This window comes from Rutidosis leptorrhynchoides, chromosome 9 (assembly GCF_046630445.1).
Source record: "Rutidosis leptorrhynchoides isolate AG116_Rl617_1_P2 chromosome 9, CSIRO_AGI_Rlap_v1, whole genome shotgun sequence".
Lineage (NCBI taxonomy): Eukaryota > Viridiplantae > Streptophyta > Magnoliopsida > Asterales > Asteraceae > Rutidosis > Rutidosis leptorrhynchoides.
In genome coordinates this window covers 89170922-89183862 of record NC_092341.1, presented here as the reverse complement: position 1 = coordinate 89183862, position 12941 = coordinate 89170922, and the positions used below count along the sequence as shown (strand labels likewise).

Here is a 12941-nt window from a genome sequence, read left to right as displayed (position 1 = left end):
AAACTCGTAAAATGGCCGAAGTGGGCCCCGCTTTGTAAAACTTATTTTACGTTTGAATTGTGTTAGTTTTACATATTTGAATGTGTGGTTAAAAGCTTGTCGTCTAAAAATGTCGGGAACTAGTCGATCTTTTTCACATTTTGAGACTTTCCGGACAGACCCGAATGGCGCGCCGCGCGGCCATCCTGGCGCGCCGCGCCAGTTCACTGTGCAGCAATTTTTTTTTTATTTTGTATTTTTCACGTGGTTTGCTCGCGGGTTGGTTTGGGTTGTTACAAATACGCCGCAATGAAGAAGTGACGGTGATATGTTTTGTTTGTCCGAAAACCCTAATGGGTCGGTCCTATAATCCATAATAAATAACTAAAACCCTTGGGCCCAATTAATAAAACTAATTTATTTTATTGAACTGCAAAGAAGTACTAACTGGAAAAAAACACAATACCCGAAGACGGCTAAACACAACCCCTCGGACTAACAACCTATCTGTCAATCTTGTCGCGTTGCATCTCATTACCCGATTGGTTATTGAGTCTTTTTTTTTTTGTGGAAAAGCAAGCGTATATTAATAAAAAGAACTGTACATCATGGCAGCATGCGAGAGCATACTTATACATTACAATAGTGCAACTAAAGAACTAAGGTGAAAGAGCTATAACATGAAAGATCCTTGTTCTAGGCCATATTAACCATGATCATCGAACGTTGAAGAATTAATGAGTCATTGGCTCCAATCTAGTTTTAGCTTAGATGAACCAGATGATATCCATTCGAACGTTTTGATATGAATTTTATTTAGCGCCATTGGACCATTATTCTTCTTTTTTCTAAAAATGATTTGATTGCGGTTTTGCCAAATAATGTAACCACTATACCGTTCGATAGCTTGCCAAAGCTTTGAAGGGGAGGTAGATCTATTGACGTGTTTGAAGCCTTTGAACATCCCTTCCAAATTATTATGAGGAAAACTACCCAAATTCCACCACTTATATACTCTATCCCAAACATCTTTTGCAAATGAACATCGAAGAAAAATATGATCAATTGTTTCGTTACCATTGTCACACACGGGGCAGCGTAATGAGTCAATATCGATACCGCGTTTATCTAACTCGAAACGATCCGGAATTCTATTTAAGCGAACACGCCAAATGAACAGGCCAATTTTTTGAGGCAGCAACTTGTTTCTTTCTGTTTCGAAAGTTGCTGTAGGGATAGACAGTAGCTTATCATCGACTAACTGAGCAATAGTTGTAGTAGAAAACATGCCATTTCCTTGAATATTGCATTTCCATGAATCCAGATTGCTAGTACCAACCTTGAAGTCTTGAATTAAATTCAGTAGGTCATCATGTTAGTCCCAATTCTAGCTATGGCCGATCGGTTTTGTTAGTGTAAGTGGATTTAGGGTGAACTAGAGAGAAGGTAGAGAGAATATATGTGGAAACACTTGCAATATTAGATTAACTCAACTCAAAGTAAAATGGGTGGGAGGTTGCTTTATATACTAGCAACCTCCTTTAGTTACAAGGGTGGTAAAATACATTTACCATCGTTAAACTAACGAATACAATAATAAATAAACTACCTGTTACATTAGTAACTGTAAAACGACATGCCACATATAATAGACAATATTCATTGTCAACAATCTCCCCCTTGGCATGGGGTTTTCAAAACAGTGTTGATTGTCAACAAATTTTCCCTTTGTAAACAGTCTCTCCTTTGATTTTCAACCATTAGTCCTTTGCATGGGGTTTTCAACAGATGTAACCCTCTCTTGATCATTCGCTTGCAGTTTCTTGTGCGGCCTTCTTCTGGGCTTTGATTTCGGTTTGTAGCTATGAAGCTTTTGATGCTATCAGCTTTGAACATGAACTTTTTCACATAGGATGAACTGATCTGGGAGTGTTATGATTGATTTATTTTGTCTTCTTCTTTAGTTTGGACGATGAGGTCTTGATTTTTGACTTTCGACCATCTTTATGAATTGAGAGTAGCTTGATATGATCTTGTGTAGACATCTTTTGTTTCCCCTCAAATGTTGAGTCGACTTTTTCATGATCGTGATCGGTTTGTTGTTGACTCGTATATCATTCTACCCGCATGATGAATATGTTGTACCGTGTTCAGCATGCGTAGCACGAATATGCATCCCGTGTTCATCGCAAAATAGCAGAGAGAGAACATATGTTTACCGCTAGAGAGGGAACGTGTTCCTGCTAAGAAGATACAAAGAGATTAAGGTAAAAGTTTGATCCTCAGGGAAAACAGGATCTTCATAAACTGTTTTTGGTTTTGTAAAAATCAAGCTAGTTGTTATACTAGACAGGTATAAATCAGGCATGCTAGTTGTTATACTAGACAAGTTTTCTGAAACCAAAACTGTTTCCGAATTTGGGGACCTCACCGGTATTGGTAGGTCCATGTTTAACCTCGGTGGATGTTGAGGATGACTGGTCACTGAAGTTTCAGTCTGCATTAGCAAGCTATCCACCTCCATGATTAAAGTATCATGGGACGTTTGTGCGACTATGCCGCTCTTGGTTATATCAATCCTTCCAACTGTACCAAACACCGCATTGTTGTCGGTCGAAATCAATGTAATGTAGGAAGATGTTACATCACGTCTTGAAGTCAATGATATGTCATGAGGTGTAATAACTGGACTTTTTCCGTTAAATACTTAACAACTATTTATTAAATTCAATGATTTTTCCACGTCAAATTTTTTTTTTTGCTTTTCTATATTTAAGAACAAACTACTTGAAACAACCCAACCCGTATTCCATACGATAATTTTAATTAATTTTTTTTAAATAATACACATTTACACGCCAATTAAACGTGTAAACCATTCCACAAAGTTCATTTAAACGTACAACAATTTAAATGTTTACAAAAGGCACGAAGGCCATTAATTAAGTTCAATACAAGTTTGACCCACTACAAATGATAGTTTATAATCCAGACGACACTTGAGCATGGTTTGGGACTAAACTACCCAAAACGTTAGGCCAACTTCCAAGCTTCAACAAAACATCATCAAGGGCCACCTAATGCCCGATAACCCCTTTACCCTTATCCGCACTTGCGACTAAAAAGGTAAACAACGAGAGGGGTAAGCTAACGCTTAGTGAATGCAATAATTATACATGTTCATATATAACCTACTTACTTGAATCACTTACACAATACCGTACACAAGCTAGCAATTCGACAACTATGCAAACATTAAGCATAAACCAAGATCCGTAATTCACAAGAAGCTAGCGTCAATAGTAGCATATAGTTCGCAATGTAATATGCTAAATACACATTCACACAACCATGGTTATCCAATCATACAAGGGAACGGTACATGAAAGCCCGTTGGAGTTCATAACATCCATTAGTGTTACTTAAACACCGCGTATTCACTAATCCCCCGGGTGATGTCTTGAACACCGCGACTAACTCACCCTCATGACAATGTGGCATCTTAAACACCGCGATGAATCCACACGTCAATCAAAACAATGAGTGGTGTCTTGAAAACCGCGACTATTCCACTCTCATGACAATGTGGCGTCTTAAACACCGCGACAATACCACATGTCAATCAACAATGATAGTGTCTTAAACACCGCGACAATACTACTCGCTACTAGAATGTGGTGTCGTGAACACCGCGACAATTCCACATTCATATCACACAAATAAATACATTATACACGTACACGCATAATTATTACACTCACCTTGACACAAGGATGGTGATTACGCACTTCCGACTTCAAAGCAATGTACCTAATACATTAAATACAATTTCAATACACAAACTAGTGGAATTAACCACATTACACCTACTTGAGCATTTAATGACCCAACTCGCATTAAATGGCTCAACCACACCACAACCGCCCCTTAAATGGCTAAGACTCGACTTTAATCATTAAAGCTAGTGAATTAAAGTCTACCAATTTCAACTAACACAAACTTAGGGTAATTCATACCCATTTCACCCAAACTAGGTCAACATTACTCTATTTGACCCATTTTGACACTTACACTTGGGTTTGATTTAACAACTCTTGCATTTCTGTTGGCGCTAAACGATAAGGAATTTTAGCAATGGGAGTAGCTCCCGGAACCAACTCAATGCGAAATTCTACTTGTCTTTCCGCCGGAACACCCGATAACTCGTCCGAAAAAACGTCTCCGAATTTACTAACCACCGGAATTTCACGAATGGGTGATGGCTCATCACGAGTATCAACAACATGGGCAAGAAACGCCATGCCACCACTAACGAGGAAACGACGTGCCCCTGCATAAGAACATATCGGCACAAGTCTTCTTCGTTTATCGCCGTGAATAATTAACTCTCCCCCACTTGGAGTCTTTACACGAATAGACTTCTCATGGCATGCAATATCGGCTCTATTTTGATCGAGCCAATCCATACCCATAACGATATCAAAATCGCCCAAAGTCATAGGGATGAGATCAATTTTAAAGTTTTCGACACCAAACACAACATCATAATTTTTACACACATCAACCACTAGCACCGTCTTGCCGTCCGCTATTTCGACTTCTACCGGACGACTTAATTTAGCTAGCGGTTTGTTAAGCTTAGATACAAATCGAGGCGACACAAAATACAAATTAGCACCGCTATCAAATAATATCCTTGCCGGATTAGAGTTAACCATGAAAGTACCTGAGACAACTTCATTGGAATGCTTGGCCTCATCATTGGTCATCAAATAATTTCGCCCCCGGGCCGTACCCGCCGCCTTCTCTAACCTCTTAACATTATCATTAATCAAATCGGGATATTTTGGCTTCTTGTGCCATTCCTTACCACAATTATAACAAGTGAGTTTGGTTGTGGAAGATGGTTTGGTGCAATCACGGGCCATATGCCCCCTTCGCCCACAATTGTGACAAGAATAAGGAAAATCCCCCGAAGCACCTTTCTTCACGCTACCAACACTCTCGGAGCCCTTCTTATGCTTCTTGTTAGAAAAATTCGATTGACTAGTAGCTTCAAACTTCTTTTTGCCCAAGGTAAAGCCACTTTTTCTCAACACAAGTGCCTCAAAACCTTTGGCCATGTTAAACAACTCATCAAAGCTTTTTACTACATTAACACTTATCTTCTCTTGATAACTATCATTCAAGACCCGATAGAAATCTTCTTTTAACAACTTATCATTCCCGACATACTCTGGGCAAAATTGGGTCTTGGACAAAAACACGAATTTGAGAGTGTTCAAATCCATCGACCCTTGCCTCAAGGAACGTAACTCGTCCTTAAGCCTAGTAAGATCGGCCGAAGTTCGGTACTCATCGAAAAACTCCACCTTGAATTTATCCCAAGTAAAATCCATGCATTGTTCTTCACCATAAACTTGGATTTTCGCATCCCACCATAGCTTAGCATCACCTCTCAACATGCTACAACCATACCTTGTCTTCTTATCAAGAGGACATTCACAAGTACGGAAAGCCCCCTACATATCGGAGATCCACCGAGCACTCTTCAACGGGTCTCTTTCGCCCTCAAAAGTAGGTGGTTGAGCATCTTTGAAATTTTTAAAGAAAAAGTCGCGTCTTCCCACATTATCTTCATGTAAGACGGCCTTAACTTGTTCCCTTACTACATTGACTAATTGTTCGTCAATTGAATCTAGGAACATCTTCTTGATATCTACGAGATATTCCGCCTTTTGAGCTTTAAGGATGGCCTCAATCTTGGCCGTCAACTAAGCGTCCTCACTCGTACCTCCATTATCGGTGTCGTGTCCATTTCTCATATTCATTCTATAAAACGGAAAAGATCAAACAACGAAACGATAGACATGACACATATATATACACATACACTCCATACTACCCCATCTTGCTCAACAATCGTCGTACATCGCTTGTTTGATGCGATTTACACTCGTAGCAATGGTAGCTAGTCATTGCTATGCGAGCACGTCGCATCAACTCGTTAGTACAACGTCTATCTCGCTTGATGCTTTCAACTTCAACACAAAACAATTAGTGCATGGTTAGATCACATAAACCTAAGCACTAACAATTCCCATTTCGACCCGAAGTCCTATAAGTCCCTCATAAAAGCGCATACACAATAAAGTCTAAGTCTAGGCACCTATCTCAAGTCGCCTAAATCCCTTAGACCATGCTCTGATACCACTTGAAACAACCCAACCCGTATTCCATACGATAATTTTAATTAATTTTTTTTAAATAATACACATTTACGCGCCAATTAAACGTGTAAACCATTCCACAAAGTTCATTTAAACGTACAACAATTTAAATGTTTACAAAAGGCACGAAGGCCATTAATTAAGTTCAATACAAGTTTGACCCACTACAAATGATAGTTTATAATCCAAACGACACTTGAGCATGGTTTAGGACTAAACTACCCAAAACGTTAGGCCAACTTCCAAGCTTCAACAAAACATCATCAAGGGCCACCTAATGCCCGATAACCCCTTTGCCATTATCCGCACCTGTGACTAAAAAGGTAAACAACGAGAGGGTTAAGCTAACGCTTAGTGAATGCAATAATTATACATGTTCATATATAACCTACTTACTTGCATCACTTATACAATACCATACACAAGCTAGCAATTTGACAACTATGCAAACATTAAGCATAAACCAAGATCTGCAATTCACAAGAAGCTAGCGTCAATAGTAGCATATAGTTCTCAATGTAATATGCTAAATACACATTCACACAACCATGGTTATCCAATCATACAAGGGAACGGTACATGAAAACCCGTTGGAGTTCATAACATCCATTAGTGTTACTTAAACACCGCGTATTCACTAATCCCCCGGGTGATGTCTTGAACACCGCGACTAACTCACCCTCATGACAATGTGGCGTCTTAAACACCGCGACGAATCCACACGTCAATCAAAACAATGAGTGGTGTCTGGAACACCGCGACTATTCCACTCTCATGACAATGTGGCGTCTTAAACACCGCGACAATACCACATGTCAATCAACAATGAGTAGTGTCTTAAACACCGCGACAATACTACTCGCTACTAGAATGTGGTGTCGTGAACACCGCGACAATTCCACATTCATACCACACAAATAAATACATTATATACGTACACGCATAATTATTCCACTCACCTTGACACAAGGATGGTGATTACGCACTTCCGACTTCAAAGCAATGTACCTAATACATTAAATACAATTTCAATACACAAACTAGTGGAATTAACCACATTACACCTACTTGAGCATTTAATGACCCAACTCGCATTAAATGGCTCAACTACACCACAACCGCCCCTTAAATGGCTAAGACTCGACTTTAATCATTAAAGCTAGTAAATTAAAGTCTACCAATTTCAACTAACACAAACTTAGGGTAATTCATACCCATTTCACCCAAACTAGGTCAACATTACTCTATTTGACCCATTTTGACACTTACACTTTCAAACTTGTCAAACATGACCTATCTACCATTTCATCATCATTTTCACAAGTTTTTAATGCTTAACAACACCATCAACACTTACAATCCCATTTCCATTAGACCAAACTCTAGATTATGGCTATTAGGGTTTCATTACCACTACATAACCCAAATTCACCCATTTTACCCCCAAAAGGGTCATACAAGTGTCTAGTAACCAAAACCCTAGCCATTAACCAATTAAAACTCAAAACTTAGAGTTAGAACTTACCGAGACTATCAAAGCGTAACTAGAGACACAAGGAACAACTTTAATTCTTTCTCCAAAGATCAACCCTCAATCCTTCACTCTCAAATCTCACTTTTAATTCAAATGGGTTTTAAGTTTTGGGAGAGAAAATGAAAGAAAATAGAAAAAGGAAATGAATTAAATGAACAAGTGGTGCAGATTTAATGCTCCAATCTGATCTACAGCAGGACTGCCGCGGCGCGGCCCAATTCGTCGCGGCGCGACACATAAAGGGAAATTCGACCCTTCTTAACCCACTTTTTGATCCAGGTTTGCTTGTTATGCCGCGGCGCGGACCCATTTGTCGCGGCGCGGCTTAAAGCTGCATCTCGACAGCTCGACCATTTTAAGCAATTTTTGATTTTATTTAATTTGTACCTTCCAAACCCGCTTCCTATATTCACCTAGACCTCATATCTAAGTCTCACAAGACTTAACGCTAACCGAACTCATTTATAAACTTATGTACACACACATTAACAAGTACATATATATATATATATATATATATATATATATATATATATATATATACACACACACACACACATACACAATTATGCATAATCTAACGAGTTACAAACGTACAAATGATTAAGTATGTACCTTTCAATACGTACGGGAAAAACGGGATGTTACACTACTTTGATATGTATCAATTTATCACTAGAAAATTTTGAAGATTAGTAATATTAAAGTTAATGATTTAAACTAATAACTTAATGAAAGATATATAAGTACTTTATTTAAAAATAAACTGATAAATAAAAATATATAATAAATGATGAAATTGAATTTCGAAATCACTAGATTAGTATCTATTTCTAGTCACTATTTAGATCTAAGTTGTAAGAAATTTTTATACTACTTTTTAATATCTGTTACATTTTTCTTAAGAAAATACCACGGTTAGTGAAACCGGGAAAGATATCTTTTAAGACAACAATGCGTACGATTGTTAATTTTAATAATTATGCTATATAACAATTGAGTTTAAAAAATCATTTTCTTTAAAATAATAATAATCTATAATTTAATATATTCTACAAATATATTTATTATGTTTATATTTAGATTTATAACTTATATTTAAAGTACGTAAATCATACTTTAGATTTACAATTATATTTATATTTATTAAGCACGTAATGAGGTATTATTTTATTTAACCATCTTTCTTATAGATATGAGAGGTAATTTTTATGTTACAATGAGTTATAGTAATTATATAAAACCTATTTACTTCCATTTAAATTAATAATTCTAAATAAGAAAGAGATGTGACCTAATTATCTATTGCAAATAGAAGTTAAAACCAGTTGAACAAAAGGTTAATTTATTGTATTATAACTTGATTTATTTATTTAATTTACTTGTTTTCATTATTGACATGTGAACTTGTGTTGGTCACAAGACCATTTTTTTTGTCTTCTTTTCTTTTAACAATTTAATTTTACACACACACACACACACACACACACACACACACACACACACATATATATATATATATATATATATATATATATATATATATATATATATATATATATATATATATATATATATATATATGCATATCGACCATGTCTATCCTCATATCATTATATTATATATTATATCTTTTAGATATCTATATTCTACATATCTATATATATATAAAAGGGGAAAACACAGTACATGGATAAGCAATTTGTCAAGATTGAGATGTGTAGGCTACCATCATATCATTCATTTCACTATATATTTGACTAGCTAAGTAAAACAAAAAAAAATCTAAAAGCACTTCATGCATCTTTTGTTTTCTTTTGGATAAAATTATTTATTGGATAAATTTTTTTTTTTACACATATGCTTTTAGTAATATTAATTTCCCCATGAATTATAGATGGTGTTGGTATCATAAAATACAATGTATTATTAAAGTCTTGAACAATAGATATGTTTTTCATTTCATATCTTGATGACTATGTTATGATCAAATTCAGTGATATATATATATATATATATATATATATATATATATATATATATGTATATATATATATATATGTATATATATATATATATATATATGTATATATATATATGTATATATATATATATATATATATATATTAATTATATATCCCAAATAACTATATTATTTTTAATTCTTAAGGTCCACCATCTCATGTCTATTTTCTCAAACTCAATTATATATCACTAAAGTCCATTCATCCTAACACTTTATCTAGCAATACGTACATCATTATCAACAAATAGTTTATAAAAGATTAATAATAAATATATTATATTAATATAATTGATATGATACTTTGGAGTAATATGAAAAATATCAAGGGTCGTGCAGCTGTCTAACGCCTCTTCGGGGAATTGAAAGATTATTATATATATATATATATATATATATAAATGATAGATTACCCACACATGATCCTTTATTATTTTCTCTTCTTTTGATCCTTCCCCAATCACGATTCCATCCTCAACAACCCCATAACCATCGCCATTTTCAAACTCTAGATCATCCTCAAAATTGCTCGATTGTTTGTGTTTATTTGAGATAAAATGTTCTCCATCTTTCCTTCTACGTTTTGGTGTAATTAATTGCTTAATTGGTGGTTACATTACACGATCATAACCGTTTGAAATTACTTTGTTTTCGTAATACATATCTGAGCACTCAAGGTGAGTTTATAGATCCCTTTTTAAAAGCTTAAAATATTTTTAGGCTGAGAATACATGCACTTTATTTTATACGCAATGGATACAAGTACATACTAAATTCTACACCGAGTTTGAAACCAAAATCCTTTAGCTTTGGTAACTAGTAGCTGCCGGTTATAAGAACTGGTGGGCGCGAATAGTTGTATATGGATCCATAGGGCTTGACATCCCCGTCTGTTTCAGGTATAGAAACCCTAGCCTGAACTATAAAACAGACGTATACTATTTGAGTTTAGTACACGTTGGATTGCGTGTATTGTACATGTTGGTTACATGTATGTCAAAACAGGGGTACTTATTATAACGTTAAAGTTTAGTTACCAGGGTGCTCAATTTCGTAGAATATTTTGATAAACATTTTGGATGAAACAACTAAAATCCTGTGGTCCACCATTATATACAGATTATGCGCAATATTAAATCTATGAACTCATCAACCATTATGTTGACACTTTTAAGCATGTTTATTCTCAGGTTCCAAGAAGTCTTCCGCTGTTTGCTTATATGTTATACAAGCTATGTGCATGGAGTCATACATGCTTTATTCGAGAAAACTTTGCATTCACAAAATCATCACCATGTATCTTATTTTGACTGCATTGTCAACGGATGTATTGTTAAAAACTATTATTTATGGTGATTGTCTATACGTAGAAATCATCAGATGTCGAAAACCTTGGATATATATATTCAATTGATAGTGTACCTTTTCAAAAGAATGCAATGTTTACAAAATGTATCATATAGAGGTCAAAACCTCACTATGAAATCAATGAATAACGTACCGCGTCAATAGCAATTTTGACGGGTCGTTACAGTTGGTATCCGAGCTTGAGGTCATAGGGAACCAGAATTTGTATTAGTGTGTTTAACTGGTAATTGTTAGGATGCATTAGTGAGTCTGGACTATGACCATATATGTTTTTACCGATTTTTGCTTATCATTTCTTGTCGGAAATTACATACTTATCATTCGTAAGTCTAGACACATTTTCTACATTTATTGCATATAATATATACAGACGAATTCATATCTTAACATATCTGTTACTGTAAATTTTTCCTGACATCTTCCAAAAATTTCTCCGTAATTTATGGGATTTGGTATTATATATACATATGTAAATTATGTGTTGAAGAATACCAATCTAAGTCCTATAATCTATTTCATATCAAAAATCAATTCCTTGATTATACAAGATGGATCCCGCATCTAGTTCGAATTCCTTAGATTTCGACAGCTATTCCGATATGGAATTCGACCAGAGCTCCGAAAGCAGCAAAACCGGAATGGATCAACCAATTAGCCATTATCTATTCTGGATGAATTGGGGAAGAGTTCGTAATTTACTTAATCATTGGAGACAAGAAGAAGGTGATCTCTTCCATCCACCACATTCATCTCTTGGCGAAGAACCTGAAGCACTTACTGGCGAACCTGTTCAAAACACCCTTTTCTCTCTCATTTCCAAAGTATCTCGTCACGATTATATACTATCTCAAATTCTGAATTGTAAGACCCGATTATTTATTGTACATGGAGTATATATGATGTACATAAGGTGTGTGAACGGTGGTGCAAAAGAAAAGCTTGGAAACTGATCAGACCTGTGTGCGCACCGCGCACTTGACCTGGTGACAGATTTCTATTTTTTTCTAATTTGAGTTAAATGAAGGGTATTTTGGTCTTTTCACTTGAGGCCGGATGTGTGGCCATATTATCAGTTTGGGATCCAATTTTGGATCATATTTCAAGTCCACAAACTCTCTCATTTCATTCCTAGAGAGAGAGAGAGATTTCTAGTGAGAGATTTGGTGATTTGGGGAAGAAGGAGCTTGAATCGATCAAAAGCTCGAGTGTTAAAGTTGTTCATTTCGCTCCTAGCTACCTTTTGGTAGTATTGGTAAGTTCAAACTCTGAATTTCAATTGTTAGATTTGATATTCAAGTTAGGGTTTGAGTTTGATTTAATTGTAAAGCCCACTAGTTGATAAATGGGTAAATAAGCTAGTAAATGGTGTTGATGACCATTGTTGGTGGGTTTTGGGTTTGATTAGTTGATAATCATGTTCGGGTGTTAAAATCACTAGTTAACTTAAGTTATAAGTGATTAGAGGTGTAAACTTGCAAATTGGTGTTTTGACTTGAGATTAGGTTAAAATTGGATTTTGTGTCAAATGATGCAAGTAATGTATTTTGATGATGATACTTTGAGTAAAATGTGGTGTTAGAACATAATCACTAGTTGATTGTGATAATGGGTGTTTTGGGCGAGATTTGACTTGGTCAAATTGGAAGTAAGTGCTAATGGGTCGAAATGGCACTAAGTGTTAAATTGGGTTGGTTTGTAAATCCACCCTAATTGTATTGTTGTTGTGTGATTTATGGAATAGGTACTTTCCATTGACGATTGCAGATTTTGGTATTGCATTGTTCAAGGCACCAAGGTGAGTGGAATA

At 35.6% G+C, this 12941-nt stretch overlaps 1 protein-coding gene across 1 annotated transcript; it reads right to left on the bottom strand.

Moving 5' to 3' along the window:
• Positions 1-721: 721 nt before the first annotated feature.
• LOC139868236 (uncharacterized) lies at positions 722-2503 on the bottom strand. Its single transcript, XM_071856566.1, has 3 exons — positions 2362-2503; positions 1589-1603; positions 722-1326 (listed from the first exon to the last, which is right to left on the bottom strand). Exons 1-3 carry the CDS (start codon positions 2501-2503, stop codon positions 722-724), a joined length of 762 nt encoding a protein of 253 aa, XP_071712667.1.
• Positions 2504-12941: the final 10438 nt, after the last annotated feature.

Coding starts and splice junctions, on each gene's coding strand:
- LOC139868236 (XM_071856566.1), bottom strand. CDS start 2,503: ATGGAGGTGGATAGCTTGCTAATGCAGACTGAAACTTCAGTGACCAGT.